The 21,079-nt window shown below is 39.5% G+C and overlaps 1 protein-coding gene across 1 annotated transcript in view; it reads left to right on the top strand.

Moving 5' to 3' along the window:
- Nucleotides 1–20,246, top strand: part of LOC138083755 (solute carrier family 22 member 10-like) — a 26,735-nt gene extending 6,489 nt beyond the window's left edge. The window contains exons 5-10 of the mRNA XM_068977620.1: nucleotides 253–376; nucleotides 2,887–3,002; nucleotides 13,325–13,539; nucleotides 15,560–15,668; nucleotides 17,608–17,811; nucleotides 20,192–20,246. Of these exons, the coding sequence (XP_068833721.1) occupies nucleotides 253–376; nucleotides 2,887–3,002; nucleotides 13,325–13,539; nucleotides 15,560–15,668; nucleotides 17,608–17,811; nucleotides 20,192–20,246 (823 nt within the window). The remainder of the gene's footprint in view (nucleotides 1–252; nucleotides 377–2,886; nucleotides 3,003–13,324; nucleotides 13,540–15,559; nucleotides 15,669–17,607; nucleotides 17,812–20,191) is intronic.
- Nucleotides 20,247–21,079: the final 833 nt, after the last annotated feature.

The raw sequence follows: 21,079 nt of genomic DNA, 5'->3' as shown, positions 1-21,079 counted from the left end.
GAGTAAGCAGAGAGGCAATCTGACTGTAAACTCTAAGATCCTTTGCATGTAGAACATCTTTCAGATGTACTACATAGAGTGGTCATTCTTGTATTTTCCTAGCAGTATGTAACAAAACATGAGCTCCTCTTCCTAACCCAGTACTTGAAGTGGTGAATATTGGTTTGAAGGCAAAAAGCATATGCTGTAATTAACCATATGACAAATAAGCAAGAGGGAACTGGCTGCACTTGTGGGCCCTTCTTTTATCAGGTGGCTGGTGGAATCTGCACGGTGGCTGATTATCACCAATAAAACAGATGAAGGATTAAGGGAACTTAAGAAAGTTGCATGCAGAAATGAAATGAAGAATGCTGAGGCAATCCTGAACATGGAGGTGAGCAGAAAGGGAAGATGGTTACCACTGAATGGGAGTCATAAACTGACCCCTGCTTTCTCCTAATGAAATAGGCAAGCTGCTTTTCTAACAAGGGAAGCTAGTTGAGAATACAAATTCCCTGGTTCTTTATGGCCATAAAGGCCATAAAGCTCATAGAGAAGAAGCTTTGAGCACTGTACAAAGCTTCTTCCTTTAGCTCACTTCCTGATCTGACTGTATAGCGTATGTACTCTCCAGGATGCCCTGACACCTCTGTGCTCTCATTTTCAAAATTTAATGGTTGCCATTTAATTTCCTGGAGTATCCCTTAACTCCTTACCTATTCCATCATATCAACATCATACCTGTGATTTCATGTGTAATATTGTTCAGTTGCTAAGTCATGTCCAGCTCTTTGTGGCCCCATGGACTGCACCTCGCCAGCCTTTCCTATCCCTCACTATCTCCTGGAGTTTGCTCAAACCCATCTCCATTGAGTGATGCCATCCAATCATCTCATCTTCTATCGTCCCCTTCTCCTCCTGCCCTCAGTCTTTCCCAGCATCATGGTCTTTTCCAATGAGTCAGCTCTTAGCAGCAGGTGGCCAAGTACTGGAGCTTCAGCATCAGTCCTTCCAATGAATATTCAGGGTTGATTTCCTTTAGGACTGACTGGTTTGATCTCCTTGCTGCCCAAAGGAACTCTCAAGAGTCTCTTGCATGAAATTCAAAAACATCAATTTTTCGGTGCTCAGCCTTCTTTATGGTCCAACTTTCACATGTGTACATGACTACAAAACCATAGCTTTGACTATATGGACCTTTGTCAACAAAGTGATATCTCGGGTTTTTAATGGACTATTGAGGTTTGTCATAGCTTTTCTTCCAAGCAGCAAGTGTCTTTTAATTTCATGGCTGCAGTCACCATCTATAGTGATTTTAGAGACAAGAAAATAAAAGTTGCCACTGTTTCCACTTTTCCCCAACTATTTGTCATGAAGTGATGGGACTGGATGCCATGATCTTAGTTTTTTGAATGCTGCGTTTTAAGCCAGCTTTTTCACTCTCCTCTTTCACACTCATCAAGAGGCTTTTTTGTTCCTCTTCACTTTATGCCATTAGAGTGGTATCTTCTGCATATCTGAGGTTGTTGATACTTCTCCTGGCTATCTTGATTCTAGCTTGTGAGTCTTACAGCCTGGCATTTTGCATGATGTAATCTGCATGTAAGTTAAATAAGCAGGGTCACAATGTATAGCCTTGATGTACTCCTTTCCCAGTTTTGAACCAGTTCATTGTTCCATGTCCATTCTGTTGCTTCTTGACCTGCCTATAGGTTTCTCAGGAGGCCAGTAAGGTGGTATGGTATACTCATTTCTTGAAGAATTTTCCACAATTTGTTGTGATCTACACAGTCAAAGATTTTGGCATAGTAAATGAAGTGGAAGTAGGTGTTTTTCTGGAATTTTCTTGCCTTTTCTATGATCCAGCAGATGTTGGCAATTTGATCTCTGGTTCCTCTGCTTTTTATAAATCCAGTTTGTACATCTGGAAGTTCTCATTTTGTGTACTTTGAAGCCTAGCTTGAAGGATTTTGAGAATCACCTTGTAGCATGTGAAATGAGTGTAATTGTGCAGTAGCGTGAACATTCTTTGGCATTGCCTTTCTTTGGGATTGGAATGAAAACTGACCTTTTCCAGTCCTGTGGTCACTGCTGAGTTTTACAAATTTACTGACATACTGAGTGCAGCATTTTAGCAACATCATCTTTTAGGATTTTAAACAGCTCAGTTGGAATTCCATCATCTCCACTAGCTTTGTTCATAATAATGCTTCCTAAGGTTCACTTGACTTCACACTTCAGGAGGTCTCACTCTAGGTGAGCAAACACACCATCGTGGTTATCTGGGTCCTTCAGACCTTTTTGTGTAGTTCTTCTGTGCAGTCATGCCACCTCTTCTTAATCTCTTCTGCTTCTGTTAGATCCTTGCCATTTCTCTCCTTTACCGTACCCATCTTTGCAAGAAATGTTCCCTTGGTATCTCCAATTTTCTTGAAGAGATCTCTAGTCCTTCCCATCCTATTTTCCTCTGTCTCTTTGCATTTTTTCACTTACGAAGGCTTCCTTTTCACTCAATGCCATTCTCTGGAACTCTGCATTCAAATGAGTATATCTTTCCCTTTCTCCTTTGCCTTTCACTTCTCTTCTTTTCTCAGCTATTTGTGAAGCCTCCTCAGACAACCACTTTGCCTTCTTGCATTTCTTTTTCTTTGGGATGGTTTTGGTCTCTACCTCCTTACAATGTTATGAATCTCCATGCATAGTTCTTCAGGCATGCTGTCTATCAGATCTAATCCCTTGAATCTATCTGTCACCTCCACTGTATAATCAAAAGGGATTTGATTTAGGTCATACCTGAATATATTACACTAGAAAGAAAGGACACACATCTCTCCTATCCTACTGGCACTCATCACAATACCTGGCACTATACTAGCAAATGATACTTGTTTGCTTTTGTTCAAGGGTTTGAGAGTGACGATGCAGGAGGAGCTGGAGGGAGCACAGACCAAAACTTCTGTGTTTGACTTTTTCCGCACACCCAACCTGCGTAAAAGGATCTGTCTCCTCCTCTTTGTGAGGTGGGCTACCCACAATGTATGACAACTTGAATGGGAACATGAATCTGTTATTACAAAAGGTTATGATGGTGTTGTGAGAGGGAGGGCTTATTTGTGGTTAAAAGATGAGGAAGAGAGAACAAGATGGCGAAGGAACAGGTGGACGTGGAGTTCATCTCTCTCCACGGATACATCAGGAATACACCTTCAGACATAGAAGTGCACGCAGAATACCAGTTGAGAGCAGACAGGAGTACCTGACCAGTGGAAAAGAATATATAGAATCATGCAAAACTCGGTAGGATGAAGGAACTGGGCGCTGGGGGGGAATAGGAGTGTTAGTAGGACTGAACCTGCCCTTGGTGGGAGGGGCAACTGAAGCAAGGGTCCAATCCCCACAATGGGACAATTGTCTGAGTCAGAGGAGAAACATTTAAGGCTGAGAGTGAAACAGCTGATCTGTGGCAGCCTAAATGGAATGAGAATCAGACAGTCCTTGCTGCAGCCATACACACCCTGGACAGGGATGTGGGTCCCCTGGAAGGCATAGTGGCTGGGACCTGGAGTTTGGGGATTGTGGAGTGACCCCAGGGTGTGGGCTGCTGTTGACTGTGGAGAGACAGATTGAGAGGAGGCTAGGCAGGGGGTGGATTGTGGTGGGGAATGCCGGTGGAGGAAAGCCTGGCAGCCATGGAAGCAAGGTGATACTGCTGAGTCACACATAGTGGCTGGAGCCATCACTGTAGCCTCTCTGTCCCCACACACCAGCATCAGTAGCTGAACAATAGAGAGCCTAGCCCATCAAATGCCTGACACACTGAACTACAGAGCAGGACCTCACCCAGGGTGCTCCTTTCAGTGACTGATATGCCGATCTACAGAGTAGGACTCCAGCCAGGGGGACCCCTCTATGTGCCTGATGCATGGAACAAGAGAGAAGGACCCCAGGCAAGGGAGCCCTCCAAGGGCCTGAACAGGTGGAGCTACGAAGAAAGAATGGCCAAAGAGGCCTTCTGATTGCCAGCTACAAGAGGCTTGAAGAAAGACTCTGATAGGGCCATAACTCCTGCAGCAGAGGCAGTCCATGTCCCTGCACACTTGGTGCTGCCAGGGTCCCTGCAAGCCAAGCAGCTGTGCCACCTTCATGCTCAGCTCTCACTGGGGCAGAGCTGCTGCAAGGCAAAAAAAGTCTTGCGTCTATGCACACAAGGTCACTTCAGTCGTGTCCAACTCTTTATGACCCTGTAGACTGTGGCATGCCTGGCTTCCCTGTCAGGGAGGATGATTCTCCAGGCAAGAATACTAGAGCATATTGGCCAATACTGGTTGCCATACCCTTCCAAATCACTATATTTCCTGCTGCTCTAGCTGCCAACTTCCCTGTGTACCTGGTGCTGCCAGAACCCCTGTGATCCAAGTAGCTGCACCACCTCCACACCTGACCCTCACAGGGGCAAACCTCAAACCTCCAGGGCAACCTCAGAGGCAAACCCCAGTGGATGACCCACATGTAGAGGTGGAAATAAAACCATGGTTGAAACCCAGGGGCAGTGTGGCTAGGGAAGAAGACCCAAAACCTTCCCACCAGCTGAACAAGCTGCAGATGAAATCCACACGATCAGCTAGGTGGACTCTGTGTCTACGGAGTATATAAAAGTTTGTTGAGAGCTCTCACAAAAGAAAACACATTAGTTCTGATAGCTGTGGGCCTTGGAAGCAAGAACACATAGGAGTAAGACCAGATTAGAATCTGAGCTGCCCCCACAGCAGGTCCAGAGGTCAGCACAGTGTTGGAGAGCATCTTAGGGAGGTGAGGTGAACTGTGACTCCCAGCGAGGGAAAGGACTCTGACAGCAGTGACTCAAGAAAAACATTTATTATTCTTGCGTTTTAACTTGTTCTGTAGATTCTTTTGGATTTTTTTCTTTCTTCTTTTTCCTCTTTTTCCTCCCTCTGCTGTAGTTGTCAATTTTATTGGCACTATGAAACCTAATAAAGCTTTTGAGCTTTTTTTTTCAGTGACTTTTTTTTATTGTTGATATAAGCCTCTGCCTCCATATTGGGCTTTTGCAGTTCTGTGAAGTTTTCTTTTTTTTCCCTCTTTTTAAAATTTTAATCTTTTAAACCTATAACTATTTTTCTACACTTATTTCTTTGTTTGCTTTTCCTACTGTTCTTTTCCCCTTGCAGTTAATCATTAATGTATACAAATCTTCTTCATCTACCTCTATTTAACTTTGCATATCTATTCTTTCTTTCCTGTCTCTCTTTCCTTTCCTCACAACATAATTGTTAGTTTTGTTTTCATTGCTTTATTCCCCTCTTGGCACCTTGCTTTAGTTTTGTTTTCCAGTTTGTCTTTTAGTTAGTTTTGTTCTTAACTGGTAAATATAATTTTTGATTTCTTTGTTTGCCAGGTCAATCTACTGTACTTTATTTCTGTTGGACTGTTTTCACTTTGCTTATGGGTGTATATGTATATGTGTATATTCCATTATTTTGATTATTATTTGCCTGACTTTGTAACTGCCATTTGTCTGAGGTTCATCTTTGGTGTCTCAGTTTTGCATTTTTGTTTTAATCTCACTTAATTCCATAACAAGCCACTTGTGGAATCTTTGTCGGTGACCAGAGGTCAAGCCCTGAGCCTTTGGAGTGGGAGCACCTACTCCAAGACCCTAGACTTTTATCAGAGAACTAACCCCAAGGGAGTACCAAACAGTGAGAACTCACACAAAGGAAACCGCTTGAATACAAGACCCCACATCACCCAACCACCAGTAGCACCCTGTGAGTGCTACAGTGTTTAGATGAGGATGCCTCATCTAAACCACAAACAAAACAACAATAAAAACCCAATCATCAGCAGACAGGATTACCACCTCACTCAGCCTTGCCCATCAGAGGAAAAACATACAAACAAATAAACAAGCAAACAAAAACTCAGCACAAATCTCACCCTATATGAAGCTTACGCAAACCACTGCACCAACCTTAGGAGGGCAGAAATCAAAAGGAAGAAAGAATTCAACCTTGAAGTCTTGGGAAAGGAACCTCAAACACAATAAGTTAAAAAAATTAATGAAAAGGCAGAGATATACTACACAAATGAAGGAACAAACTAGAAACACAGAGGTCTAAATAAATGAAGAGGAAATAGGCAAACTACCTAAAAAACAATTCAGAATAATGATAGTAAAAATGATCAAAAACCTTGAAAACAAAATGAAGAAAATGCAAGAATCAATTAACAAAGACCTAGAAGAACTAAAGAATAAACATACAGAGACAAACAACACAATTACCAAAATTAAAAATACTCTAGAAGGAATCAATAGCAGAATATATGAAGCAGAAGAATGAATCACTGAGCTGGAAGATAAAATGATGGAAATAACTTCTGAAGAGCAGAATAAAGTAAAGGAATGAAAAGAACCGAGGATAGTCTCAGAGACCTCTGGGACAATATCAAATGCACCAGCATTTGAATTATAGGGGTCCCAGAAGAAGAAGAGAAAAACAAAGTTTATGAGACATTTTTTGAAGAGATTATAGTTGAAAATTTTCCCAACATGGAAAAGGAAATAGTCAATCAAGTCCAAGAGGCACGAAGACTCCCATATAGAATAAACCCAAGGAGAAACACACCAAGACACATACTAAACAAACTAACAAAGACTAAGTACAAAGAAAGAATATTAAAAGCAGCAAGGGAGAAGCAACAAGCAACATACAAGGCAAACCCCATACACCTAACAGCTGATCTTTCTGCAGAAACTCTGCAGGCCAGAAGGGAATGGCAGGATATATTTACAGTACTGAAAGGCAAAAATCTACAACCAAGATTACAATACCCAGCAAGGATTTCATTCAAAATTGATGGAGAAATAAAAAGCTTTTCAGACAAACAAAAGTTAAGGGAATTCAGTATCACCAAACCAGCTTTACAGCAAATGTTAAAGGGACCTATATAGTCAAGAAATACAAGAGGAGAAAAAAGATCTACAAACTCAACCCCAAACAATTAAGGAAATGGCGGTAGGAACATTGTGACCCCATGGACTGTAGCCTATCAGGCTCCTCCGTCCATGGGATTTTCCAGGCAAGGGTGCTGGAGTGGATTGCCATTTCCTTCTCCAGGGAATCTTGCCAACCCAGGAATAGAATCCAGGTCTCCCACATTGCAGGCAGATGCTTTACTGTCTGAGCCACCAGGGAAGCCCTAATAGGAACATACACATCAATAATTACTTTAAATGTAAATGGATTAAATGCTCCAACCAAAAGACAGACTGGCTGAATGAATACAAAAAAAGAAACCCGCTTCAGACCTCAAGACACATATAGACTGAAAGTCAGGGGATGGAAAAATATATTCCATGCAAATGGGAAGCAAAAGAAAGCTAGAGTAGTGATCCTCATATCAGATAAAAACAGACCTTAAAGAATACTGCGAGAGATACAGAAGGACACTACATAAAAACCAAGGGATCAATCCAAGAGGAAGACCAACAATTGTAAATATCTATGCACCCAACATAGGAGCACCTCAGTACATAAGACATAAGACAAACACTGCTGCTGCTGCTGCTAAGTTGCTTCAGTCATGTCTGACTCCATAGATGGCAGCCCACCAGGCTCCCCCATCCTTGGGATTCTCCAGGCAAGAACACTGGAGTGGGTTGCCATTTCCTTCTCCAATGCATGAAAGTGAAAAGTGAAAGTGAATTTGCTCAGTTGTGTTGGACTCTTAGCGACCCCACGGACTGCAGCCTACCAGGCTCCTCCGTCCATGGGATTTTCCAGGCAACAGTACTGGAATGGGGTGCCATTGCCTTCTCTGAAGACAAACACTAACAGACATAAAAGGAGAAATTGACAGTAACACAATAATAGTAGGAGGCTTTAACACCCCACTCACACCAATGGACAGATCATCACAACAGAAAATTAATAAGGAAACACAAGTCTTAAATGATGCATTAGATGAGATGGATCTCATTTATATCTTCAGGACATTCCATCCAAATGCAGAAGAATACACCTTCTTTCAAGTGCACATGAAACATTCTCCAGGATAGACCACATCTTGGGTCGCAAATCAAATCTCAGTAAATTTAAGAAAATTGAAATTGTATCAAGCATCTTCTCTGATGACAATGCTGTGAGACTAGATATCAATTACCAGAAAAAAAGTGGTAAGAAACACAAACACATGGAGATTAAACAACTTGTTTCTAAATAACCAACAGGTGACTGAAGAAATCAAAAGGGAAATCAAAAAATTTCTAGAAACAAATGACAATGAAAACACGACAACTCAAAACCTATGGGATGCAGCAAAAGCAGTTCTAAGAGGGAAGTTTATAGCAATACAATCCTACCTCAAGAAACAAGAAAAACATCGAATAGACAACTTAACTTTACACCTAAAACAACTGGAAAAAGAAGAACAAACCCTGCCCCCAAAAATTAGTAGAAGGAAAAAAATCATAAAGATCTGAGCAGAAATAAATGAAAAAGAAATGAAGGAAACAATAATAAAGAATAATAAAACTAAAAGCTTGCTCTTTGAGAAGATAAAATTGACAAGCCTTTAGCTAGACTCATCAGGAAAAAAAGAGAGGAGAATCAAAACACAATTAGAAATGAAAAATGAGAGGTTACAACAGACAATGCAGAAATACAAAGGATTATAAGAGATTATTATGAACAACTATATGGCAATAAAATGGATAACCTGGAAGAAACAGGCAGATTCTTAGAAAAGTTCAATCTTCCAAGACTGAATCAGGAAGAAATAAAAATTATGAACAACCCAATTACAAGCACTGAAATTGAAGCAGTGATCAAAAATCTCCCAAAAAACAAAAGTCCAGGACCAGATGGCTTCACAGAAGAATTCTATCAAATATTTAGAGAAGAGCTAACATCTATACTTCTAAAACTCCTGTCAAAAAATTTCAGATGAAGGAACATTTCCAAACTCATTCTATGAGGCCACCATCACCCTGATACCAAAACCAGACAAAGATAACACAAAAAAGAAAACTACAGACCAAAATCACTGATGAACATAGATGCAAAAATCCTCAACAAAATTTTAGCTAACAGAATTCAGCAACACATCAAAAGGCTCATACACCTTGATCACACTGGGTTTCTTCCAGGAATGCAAGGATTCTTCAATATATGCAAATTAATCAATGTGATATACTATATTAACAAATTGAAAGATAAAACCATATGACAATCTCAGTAGATGCAGAAAAAGCCTTTGACAAAATTCAGCACCCATTTATGATTAATAGCCTTTAAAAAATGGGCATAGAAGGAACTTATCTCAACATAGTAAAGGCCATATATGATAGGCCTACAACAAACATTATTCTCAATGGTGAAAAAATGAAAGCATTCTCCCTAAGCTCAGGAACAAGACAAATAAGTCCACTTTCACCACTATCATTCAACATAGTTCTGGAAACCGTAGCTACAGCAATCAGAGAAGAAAAAGAAATAAAAGGAATCCAGATTGGAAAAGAAGAAGTAAAGCTGTCACTGTTTGCAGATGACATGATACTGTACATAGAAAACCCTAAAGATACTATCAGAAAATCACTACAGCTAATCAGTGAATTTAGTAAAATTGCATGATACAGAGATCACTTGCATTTCTATATATTAACATTGAAAAATCAGAAAGAGAAATTAAGGAATCAATCCCATTCACCATTGCAACACAAAGAATTAAATATCTAGGGATAAACTTACTAAGGAGACAAAATAACTACACAGAAAATTATAAGACACTAATGAAAGAAATCAAAGATGACATAAACAGATGGAGAGATAGTCCATGTTCCTGGGTAGGAAGAATCAATATTGTGAAAATGACTATACCACCAAATGTAATCTACAGATTCAATGTCTTCCCTATCAAATTACCAATGATATTTTTCACAGAACTAGAACAAAAAGTTTCACAATTCATATGGAAACACAAAAGATCCCGAATAGCCAAAACAGTCTTGAGAAAGAAGAATGGAGCTGGAGGAAATCAACCTTCCTGAATTCAGATTATACTACAAAGCTACAGTCATCAAGACAGCATGGTACTGGCCCAGAAACAGAAATCTAGACCAATGTAACAAGATAGAAAGCCCAGAAATAAACCCACGCACCTATAGGTATCTTATTTTTGACAAAAGAGGTAAGAATATACAGTGGGTGCAAAGACAACCCTTCAATAAATGGTGCTGGGAAAACTAGACACCTACAAGTAAAAGAATGAAATTAGAACACTTCCTAACACCATACACAAAAATAAACTGAAAATGGATTAAAGACCTAAATGCAGAACTAGAAACTATAAAACTCTTAGAGAAAAACATAGGCAGAACACTCCATGACATAAATCAAAGCAAGATCCTCTATGACCCACCTCCTAGAGTAATGGAAATAAAAATAAAAGTAAACAAGCCTGATTAAACTTAAAAGCTTCTTCACAGCAAAGGAAACTATAAGCAAGGTGAAAAGGCAAGGCTAGAATGGGAGAAAATAATAGGAAATCGTGGCAGATTCATGTTGATGTATGGCAAAACCAATACAATATTGTAAAGCAATTAGCCTCCAATTAAAATAATTAAATTTAAATAAAAAAAACTGACAAGGGACTATTTTCCAAAATAAACAACTAGCTCATACAACTCAATGCCAGAAAAACAAACAACCCAATCAAAAAGTGGGAAAAAGACCTAAACAGACATTTCTCCAAAGACATACAGATGGCTAACAAACACATGAAAAATCCTCAACATTGCTCATTGGTAGAGAAACGTAAATTAAAACTACAATGAAATATCATATCACCTCACACTGATCAGAATGGCCATCATCAAAAAGTCTACAAACAATAAATGCTGGAGAGGGTATGGAGAAAAGGGAACGCTCTTTCACTGTTGGTGGGAATGCAAATTGATACAGCCACTATGAAGATGGTATGAATAAAACCTCCATATGACCAGCAATCCCATTCCTAGGTATACACCCTGAGGAAACCAAAATTGAAAGAGACACATGTATCCCATTGTTCATTGCAGCACATTTTACAATAGCTAGAACAGGAAAGCAACCTAGATGTCCATCGACAGATGAATGGATAAAGAAGTTGTGGTACATATACACAATTGAATGTTATTCAGCCATAAAATGGAACCCATTTGAGTCAGTTCTGATGAGGTGGATGAACGTAGAACCTACTATACAGAGTGAAGTGAGTCAGAAAGAGAAAGATAAATATCGTATTCTAATGTATATATATGGAATCTAGAAAAATGGTACTGAACAATTTATTTACAGGGCAGCAATGGGGAAACAGACATAGAGAATAAACTTATGGACAAGGGGAGAGGGAAGGAGAGGGTGAGATGTATGGAAAGAGTAACATGGAAACTTTCATTACCATATGTAAAATAGCCAACTGGAGTTTGCGGTATGGCTCAGGAGACTCAAACAGGGGCTCTGTATCAACCTGGAGGGGTGGGGTGGGGTGGGGAATGGGAGGGAGGTTCAAAAGGGAGGAGATATGTATACCTATGGCTGGTTCATGTTGAGGTTTGACAGAAAACAACAAAATTCTGTAAAGCAATTATCCTTCAATAAAAAAATTTAAAAAGAAAGATGAGGAAAACATAGCAAATAAGACTCACATGGAGCTGACTATATTATGAACAGTTCATTATGTCATATCACACTATCAGTCTCCTCATTGATGTTGAGAACTTCTATTGCAGTACAGATTTGCATACTGAATTATTGTTACTTTTTCTTTCAGTTTTCATTGATGCAAGTGTTGCACACAGAAACATGAAGAGATCAGGAATATATACGCAAATCAATGAGTATGTCAGTATGTAAAAATGTAACCAAACATACAGCTCAAGATAGAAAATCGTAAATCCCATGGAGTCCCCCAGTACCACCACCACCAGCACAACCCCTATTCTCTCCTCAACCACCCTCTCCTTTGACAAACAAAACTTAACAGCTGTCCTGCTCTCCTTCACTATAGACGTGTGTGCCCTGATCTCGAGCTTCACATAATGTAAATTATAAAGGGTTCTGGAACGGCCCCTGCGTCTCATGCTCACTCATGTAGATTCACGCATTCAGTTGCATGTAACAGTAGATGATTCTCCTCCCTAGTGTTTTTGTTTCCCATTCCATGAATACACTGCAATGTTTATATGTACTTCAATATTGATGGACTTTTGTTTACAATTTGGATACATTTTTTGTGTGTGTGTTAGCACATGGCCTTCTGTGAAAGTCTTGTTTGTTATCTCTTGAGGGAATGCCTTGGTAGAGTCAGGAGGAGAAATTTTAGATTCTGAATTTTTGAAGATGTATGCACATGGACCAAAAAAGCACACAGGACCGTATGTATCACTGCCAAACTTAAAGTGACTATTGAACAGTATATTTTATCTCTTCCCAGACATATCTCAGTAGACTGCTGATTCGCTTAACTACATTGTGCTTTTTTGACCTTTTCATATCCACTAGGACATGAACTTATGTTTCTGAATCATAGATGATCAGAATGGAAGGGAGAAGTACAGATAATGGTCAAGAGAAGCCCTGTTTGCAGTTGCTCTAGTGGTTTCTTCTCTTGCAATGTCTCAGTCTAGATCTCTCTGGTGAAGGAGAGCCTTAAAGTGGATTCCATTCCCTTAGGTGCTCCTTGGTTAAAAGGTAGATCCTCACTGGGGATCTTTGATTCCATATCTGGTGGTACAGTTGGTGCATGTTTGCTTTCCTGCATTCTTACATCTTCTTTTAGCCCCGTGAAATCTGATATGAACTTTAAATTTCCCAGAATTCTGTTTGGACACCAGCATACTATGCTGCCAAGTCAAGGGGACACAGGTAGCTTCTTTGCAGTTTTAGTCACTAGTTGAGAAAAGGGAAGTGCTTTACAGTATTGGCTTTGGGGGAAGAAAGGGAGGACTCTCTGCATACAGATAACCCTCAAAAAGAAGTTATTTCCCTAAATTTTTAGTTTTAATGCTTATGTTTTTAAATTCTCTGTACCAACCAGTTTGGTGAATGAGTCACATTATATTTTTTACTGACAACTCTTTGCTTAGAGACTCCAAAAAGGACAAAAGGAATATTGTTTTCATTTATAGCCATGTAATTATTTATGGTAACGTTACCATCTAAAATTGAAGAAACTAGGTTGAGACTTTATTCTTTAGCCTCCTGGGTGGATAAAGTCATCAGCTGCAGCACCTGGGCTCTCAGTCTTACGGCTTGTGTCTTTCTTCTTTCGTTCACTGTAGGTTTGCTGTCACAGTACCCCTTTATGGCATCTCTATGAATCTACAGCACTTTGGAAGCAATATATTCCTGTTCCAGGTCATCTTTGGAGCTCTCACCACCTTAGCCCGATGTCTCGCACTTGTAGTACTGAATCACAAGGGCCGTCGACCAACACAGATGTTTTTCTTGTTTCTGGTGGGACTTTCCATTTTGGCCAACACGTTTGTGCCCCCAGGTGAGAGGAGAGTGGACTTTGGGGAAAGGAAGGGTCTTTTCCCCATCCGTCAGGGACTGTAATTGGTCACCCTTGTCTGAAATTAGGTTTAAAGAAAGGTTCATATTTTGAGCTAAGTATTCCCCCAAAACAATCTGATGATTTATGAGATTTTCTGTTAATATTTTTTTGGGAAAAAAACAGAGGTCAGTGAAGGGCAAATAAGGCATCTTCATCAGATCATGGAAGTGTCTATAAACTGGTAGCATTTATTCCAGACTATCTCCCTAGGGAGCACTTGTTCTCTTGCCCTTTGTCCATTCACACTTTGAATAACAAGTATGGGGGGAGGGCTGAGGCTTTGCACTTATATCCCAGATGACGATCACTTATATCCCAGTATGCACTTATATCCCAGTATGATCACCCTTTTTTTTGCCCTCTTTGTTAGCACCTTTGATGACTGGTCCACTTTCCCATCTCTAGTATACACATGTGAGTGGGCTGTTAAATCACCATGAGTACAGCTCTTGCTTATGGTAGTCTCCCAGGAAATGAAAAAAAAAATTCTCCTTTTTCCAAGGAATGAAGGAGTAAACAGCAGGAACAGGATTTAAGCAGATTAAAATCCCTGTCCATTCCATGTTAGATTACTTAATAAGTTAATAGAGCAAAAATACATATGGATTAGGAGAACCATAATGGACACAATATTTCACGATCTCCCAGTGCAGGAATGTGCTGCACAGCATTAGAGATGGGCGGGCTCTGCTCCTCAGAATGTCACTAATGACACAAGCTTACTCCCTTACAAGAGTGTTCTTTACAATGTTATAAAGTCATAACTAGATTTCTTTTTATACTGTGCAGAGAACTGTTTCTCCAATTTTTTTTTAATGGCCCCATTATCCAAACAGAAGTTTCCTTCCTTGGTTCCTCATGTCTAACATTGATGTAGACCTGGGTTCTCTTTAGCCTTTCCACTAACAGAGCAGTCCTGTCTTCCTATTACTCCCTGGTGCCATACCTATGGCAATACTGTTTCTACACTAGGTCAACTGACTCACTGAGGTTTGCCTAAGAGTTTCCTGATTTTTTCCATGAGAATCCCATATTGCTAAAACCTCCTAAATCCCGAGGAACACAGGATGACTGGTCACTTTAAATTCTACACTTTAATTGTGAAGTCCTTAACTTTAGAGCTGAGTCTTCCACATGACAACCCTACCTTCTACAATAAAAATATAACAATATGGGACAGAATAAGTAGATGCAAATTTCTGCCAGACTCACTTTTTCTTCCTGTTCTCTGGCAAATCTCAGATATCCAGAGAGATTTGCTATAATTAACCCAGATCATTTTATGTACATTTTACAACCTATGTTGATCATTTTATATCTCTCAGATTACAAAAGACTCCATGATCTCTGCTATTGTAATATTTTCTTTTTTTAATTTAAATTTTATTTTTTTACTTTACAATACTGTATTGGCTTTGCCGTACATTGACATGAATCCACCAAGGTGTACATGAGTTCCCAACCCTGAAGCCCCCTCCCACCACCCTCCCTGTATCATCTCTCTGGGTCATCCCAGTGCACCAGCCCCAAGCATCCTGTATCCTGTATCGAACCTAGACTAGCGATTCGTTTCTTACATGATTATTACTCAGCCATTAAAAAGAATACATTTGAATCAGTTTTAATGAGGTGGATGAAACTGGAGCCAATTATGCAGAGTGAAGTAAGCCAGAAAGAAAAACACCAATACAGTATACTAACACATATATATGGAATTTAGAAAGATGGTAATGATAACCCCGTATGTGAGACAGCAAAAGAGACACAGATGTAAAGAACAGACTTTTGGACTCTGTGGGAGAGGGAGAGGGTGGGATGATTTGGGAGAATGGTATTGAAACATGTATGCTGTTGTAATATTTTCTACAACCAACGTTCAAATAGTCTGTGGAGCTGTTGGTGTTGACTAAACTTGCTGGACTCTGATTGGTTCCACACAGTTGTCTTACCCTCTCTCCAGAAATGCAGGCTCTGCGTGTGGCTTTGGCAAGTGTGGGAATCACCTGTGTTGCCGCTGCTGTCACCAGTTACTGCGTCCACTGTGATGAGCTCATGCCCACTCTTCTCAGGTATAAGACTTTTTATATCTCAGGAAGCCTGGTTAAAGTTTGATATATAGTGTCCAATAGTTTAATAAAATTTGTGGTTTAGGGAAGGGACCAGGAAAATGTTCTAATTCCACATATAAGAAGGTGGTAGTTTACCATTTGTAAGTTCCAGGTATGAGTGTAAAACAGAAATACAAAATACTGAATCAGTCAGTTCTAGTGAGGTGGATGAACCTAGAGCCTGTTATACAGAGTGAACTAAGTGAGAAAGAGAAAGACAAATATCATATACTAAGGCATGTATAGGGCTTCCCTGGTAGCTCAGACAGTAAAGCGTCTGCCTCCAATGTGGGAGACCCATGTTTGATCCCTGGCTCGGGAAGATCCCCTGGAGAAGGAAATGGCAACCCAGTCCAGTACTGCTGCTGCTGCTGCTGCTGCTGCTGCTAAGTCGCTTCAGTCGTGTCCGACTCTGTGCAACCCCAGAGACGCCAGCCCACCAGGCTCCCCCATCCCTGGGATTCTTCAGGCAAGAACACTGGAGTGGGTTGCCATTTCCTTCTCCAATGCATCAAAGTGAAAAGTGAAAGTGAAGTCGCTCAGTCGTGTCCAACTCCTAGAGACCCCATGGACTGCAGCCTACCAGGCTCCTTTGTCCATAGGATTTTCCAGGCAAGAGTACTGGAGTGGGATGCCATTGCCTTCTCCACTCTTGCCTGGAAAATCCCATGGACTGAGGAGCCTGGTAGGCTACAGTCCATCGGGTCACAAAGAGTTGGACACGACTGAGTGACTTCACTTCAAGGCATGTATATGGAATCTAGAAAAACGGTATTGATAAACCTCCTTGCAGGGAAGGAATGGAGATGCAGACAGAGAACAGACTTGTGGACACAGTGGAGGAGGAGAGAGTGGGACAAATGGAGAGAGTAGTATAAACATACATACACTGCTGCTGCTGCTGCTAAGTCACTTCAGTCGTGTCCGACTCTGTGCGACCCCATAGACAGCAGCCCACCAGGCTCCCCCGTCCCTGGGATTCTCCAGGCAAGAACACTGGAGGGGGTTGCCATTTCCTTCTCCAATGCACGAAAGTGAAAAGTGAAAATGAAGTCACTGAGTCGTGTCCAACTCTCAGCGACCCCATGGACTGCAGCCCACCAGGCTCCTCCATCCATGGGATTTTCCAGGCAAGAGTGCTGGAGTGGGGTGCCATTGCCTTCTCTGATACATACACTACTGTGTGTAAAATAAGTATCTGCTGAGAAGCTTCTGTATAACACAGGAAGCCCGACCTGGTGTGTGATTATCTAGAGGGGTGGGAGGCTCAAGAGGGAGAGGATATATGTATAATTATGGCTGATTTGTGTTGTTGTATGGCCAAAACCAATACAACATTTTAAAGAAATTTTCCTTCAATTAAAAAATAATAATAATGAATGAAAATAGGTTACTGAATTTTTATACAAAATGTAAATTTTTTTTTTAGTTTTTTATTTTTTTAATTTTAAAATCTTTAATTCTTAAAAATAAAGACAAAAATAAATGCCTAGAAAAGAAATGGGAAGTACCAAAAATATTAGGAAATAACACCAAAAAATGGATTTAATTTTAATTACTGTTGACTTTGGATATGGATTTTCTAAAGAGTGATGTTTTAATATACCAAGGATAATTATCACCAAGTTTATTGAAGAAGATGACTTGGTGCCATGTACTATACTAAGCAGTATTTCAATGCATCTGTTTAAAATGATGAAAATGGGTCTAACACATCTCGATCTTGTCAAAGACAGATGGAAAATCACAGAGTAAATCACAAAATCAAGTGTTTTTCATAAAGCCCATGCATATATAATAATGATGTTTTATTGTGTTACATAATCACATCAAAAAATAGATCATAAGTTACATATGTGGATTTTTACTGGATTATTATATATTCTTGTTTATCCCTTAGGGCAAAAGCTTTTGGATTAGATGCAATGGTTAGTAGGTGTGGGTCAGCACTGGCTCCTCTCCTAATGACCCTAGTGGTGTATCTACCCACCCTTCCCTGGATCATCTATGGAGTCTTTCCCATCATTGCTGGTCTTGTTATCCCATTCCAACCTGAAACCAAAAATATGCCTCTGTCTGACACTATCCAGGATGTGGAAAATACGTGAGTAAACCTTCTACCATCTCTTGGGAGGGACTGTGTGCTTTGGATATGTGAGTGAGAAAGCAACACACTGGTTGGGTCCTTCAGATCACTGGGGGAGATAAGCCTTGCCTAGGATACTTTCATCTCAGGCCATTGCCTTCATGAGTGGAGAGGTCATGTCTATCCATTACAAGTTCCAGTCTAGACTGCAGAGATCCTCTATACCTTGTTCTTGTTGGTAGTTTTAGTCCTAAAGAGATGATAATTAGCTCTATTGTGATGGCATATCCTCCTGCCCTCATGATGGTATTTAATGATACTCAGATCCACAAGAAAGAAAATATTAGTTGCTCAGTTGTATCTGACTCTTTGTGACTCCCTGGACTGTAGCCCTCCAGGTTCCGCTGTGCATGGAATTCTCCAGGCAAGAATACTGGAGAGTGTAGCCATTCCCGTCTCTAGGAGATCTTCCCAACTCAGGGATCCACAAGAGCCTGAGATATAAAAAAGGACATTTTAATCAGGAGGCATGGTCACTCATACAGAATGACTGGGAGTGTCATACTATATCAACAACAACTTGACCAAAATATTTAGCTAGACAAGTTTTATCTCAGTGGAAGAACATGGACAGAAGTCTGAGAAGATTGAATAAATAATGAGAGATGAGGAAGTGGAAACAATAAGTGTAAACAGCACTTTAGAGAAATCTCACTGTATGCATTTGAGATTAGGAAAACCACCTGAAATGGCTGATAGTTGGAGGGGGACAGAGGACAAAAGCAAAACCAATACAGTATTGTAAAGTAAATAAAATAAAATAAAATAAAAAATAAAAGGAGTCTTTATTAAAAATAATAATAATAACAAGCAATATTTCACAGAGTTTCACTACTGGTTAGAAGTAATGAAATGAACTCTTTGAGGTTTTGGTCATTTCTTTATTGTTTCCCATTCTTGTTTGAGTACAATGTGTTAGTCATTCATGCTGTATCATTCAGTGCCCAGAGTCAAATAGATCTGGGATATGAAAATAACTCATATTTAAATGTATGTGTTTCCAACATCATATATGTTATTATTTGCAATTAATGGGTTCTAACCTCATGAAGATATTTGGATTTTTTGTTTTATAAAACAATTTTCCTAATTTGAGTTAAGGCATTTCAACTAACTAGATAAGATCTCTTTCTCTGAGCAAGAGAGATTCAAAAACTTTGAGAGAAAAATTAATTATTGTTAAAAATGGAACAAGCTGTAGAAATTATGCTATTACAATGATTATTTACACTTTTTTCTTGGTATGAAATTGTTGGTATTTATTATAGTTTAAAACAAATAAATCATATTATAGAAAAAAAATGAAATGGTAATAAAGAAATTAATCTTGTTTATGAGCCTGTAAGATTCAGGCAAATTTTGTCACTACACTTCAGGGAAAGTATCAAGGATAGGAGGAAAAAGAAACTAGTAGATGTATTTTAATGTGAGAAATATGGTATCTTTGTGACATTGGGCTTCTATGTGGAACTTAATTCGTTCCACAAACTGAGTGAATCACACAACAGAAATGTATTTTCTCACAGTTTGGGAGCTTGGAAGTCCAAGCTCAAGTTGTTGGTAGGGCCACACCCCCTCTGAAGTTTCTAGGAAAGGGTCTGATTCAGGTCTCTCCTGGCTTCTGGTAGTTCCTTGGCTTGTGGCAGCATAACTTCAATCTTCATATGGCATCTCCCTGGTATGCCTCTATGTCCAAATATCCTCTTTGTATAATGACACCAGTCAAACTGGTTTAGAGATGTAACCTACTCCAGGATGATCTCATCTTCATTAATTATAACTGCAAGAACTGTGCTTCCAAATATGATAATGTCACATTCTTAGATACTGAGAATTAAGATTGGATATATGAATTTTTTTTTATTTCCAGCTTTATTGAGGTATAATTGACAAATTAAAATTATTTAGGATGTGCAATAGGATTTTTAAAAGGTATACAATGTGATGATTCAACACATGTATTTTTTAAGAAACTTTTTCTTTTATTAACACAACTTTTTAAATAACATATGAATTTTTGAAGGGACACATGTCAATGCATAACAAATGGGGTTAGCATTTCCCATTTGCCTCTTGACTTTCCAAAGATGTCCTTGGCCAGAGATCTAAAGAGACAAATGGGAGTAGCATCCTTCAAATCTGCTTTCTCGTCAACAGCTTTCGCGGCATCAGTGTCAATCTCTCATGGATTTTACTGGATTATAAGAAGCTGATGGCTAGAGGATCAGTTTGTACTTGTGCAGGGAGGGCATCCAAACTTATTTTTTTTTTCTGTTTTTTAATGTTTGTTTCTATTTGCTAATTGGTTGGTTGATTTGCTTCTGTTTTGTTTTTCCAGCAAAAGAGTCTCAAGAGAAGCAAAAGATTTCTACATAAAAGTGACGAAATTTTAAGTGGATTTCATGAGATGACTGGTGAGGAAAATAAAGACATGAAGAAAAAAATGGGAGTTTACCTTTATCTTTACATACTAACAAGAAAATATACTGTAAAATGAATCCCATTTTCAATCATGGCATTAATTTGCAATTAAACAGGAGACATGGGTCCAATCCCTGGGTTGGGGAGATCCCCTGGAGAAAGGGGTGGCTACCCACTCCAGTATTCTTGCCTGAGAAATCCCATGGACAGGGGAACCTGGTGGGCTACCGTCCATGGAGTCACAGAGTCAGACACAGCTGAGCAACTAAGCATATACCCAAACACAAACATAATTTCTTGGAATATAATTCCATGATCAGAACAATGGTGCCCACATAGAATGAATGTTAGAAAACATTTTTTTCTCTTCTACTCCTGAAGGAGTTTGGGTAAAATGGGTTATATGTCTTTCTTAAATAATTGGTAAAATTTCCAGTGAAGATACCCGTAGTTTTCTTTGTGGGAGGATGTTTAACTGTAAGTTTATTTTATGTAACAGATGTAAGACTATTCAGTTTATCTTTTTTGTTCATTTATAGTTTCTCTCATCATCATGTATCCTATTTTCCTATAACTTTCCTTACCTGGTAATGTTTGATGGATGCCAAGCATTGTGACTAAACTTCTGGGATGTTAGATAACTTTTTTATTCCTGAAAGCACTGAGCTGTTTGGGATATGTCTAAGTTACTTGAAAACATTGATCTTTTTGGGTCTGGGGGAAATCTTGGGCAGTGTGTACCAGGCAGCTGCTTGGATTCATCCATAGGCTATCAATACTGTCAAGGGGCCAAAGAACCGTGGAT

The sequence above is a fragment of the Capricornis sumatraensis genome, chromosome 8 (assembly GCF_032405125.1).
Source record: "Capricornis sumatraensis isolate serow.1 chromosome 8, serow.2, whole genome shotgun sequence".
Lineage (NCBI taxonomy): Eukaryota > Metazoa > Chordata > Mammalia > Artiodactyla > Bovidae > Capricornis > Capricornis sumatraensis.
Note: the sequence above shows the minus strand (reverse complement) of the source record. Positions and strands in the feature narration are given on the sequence as shown.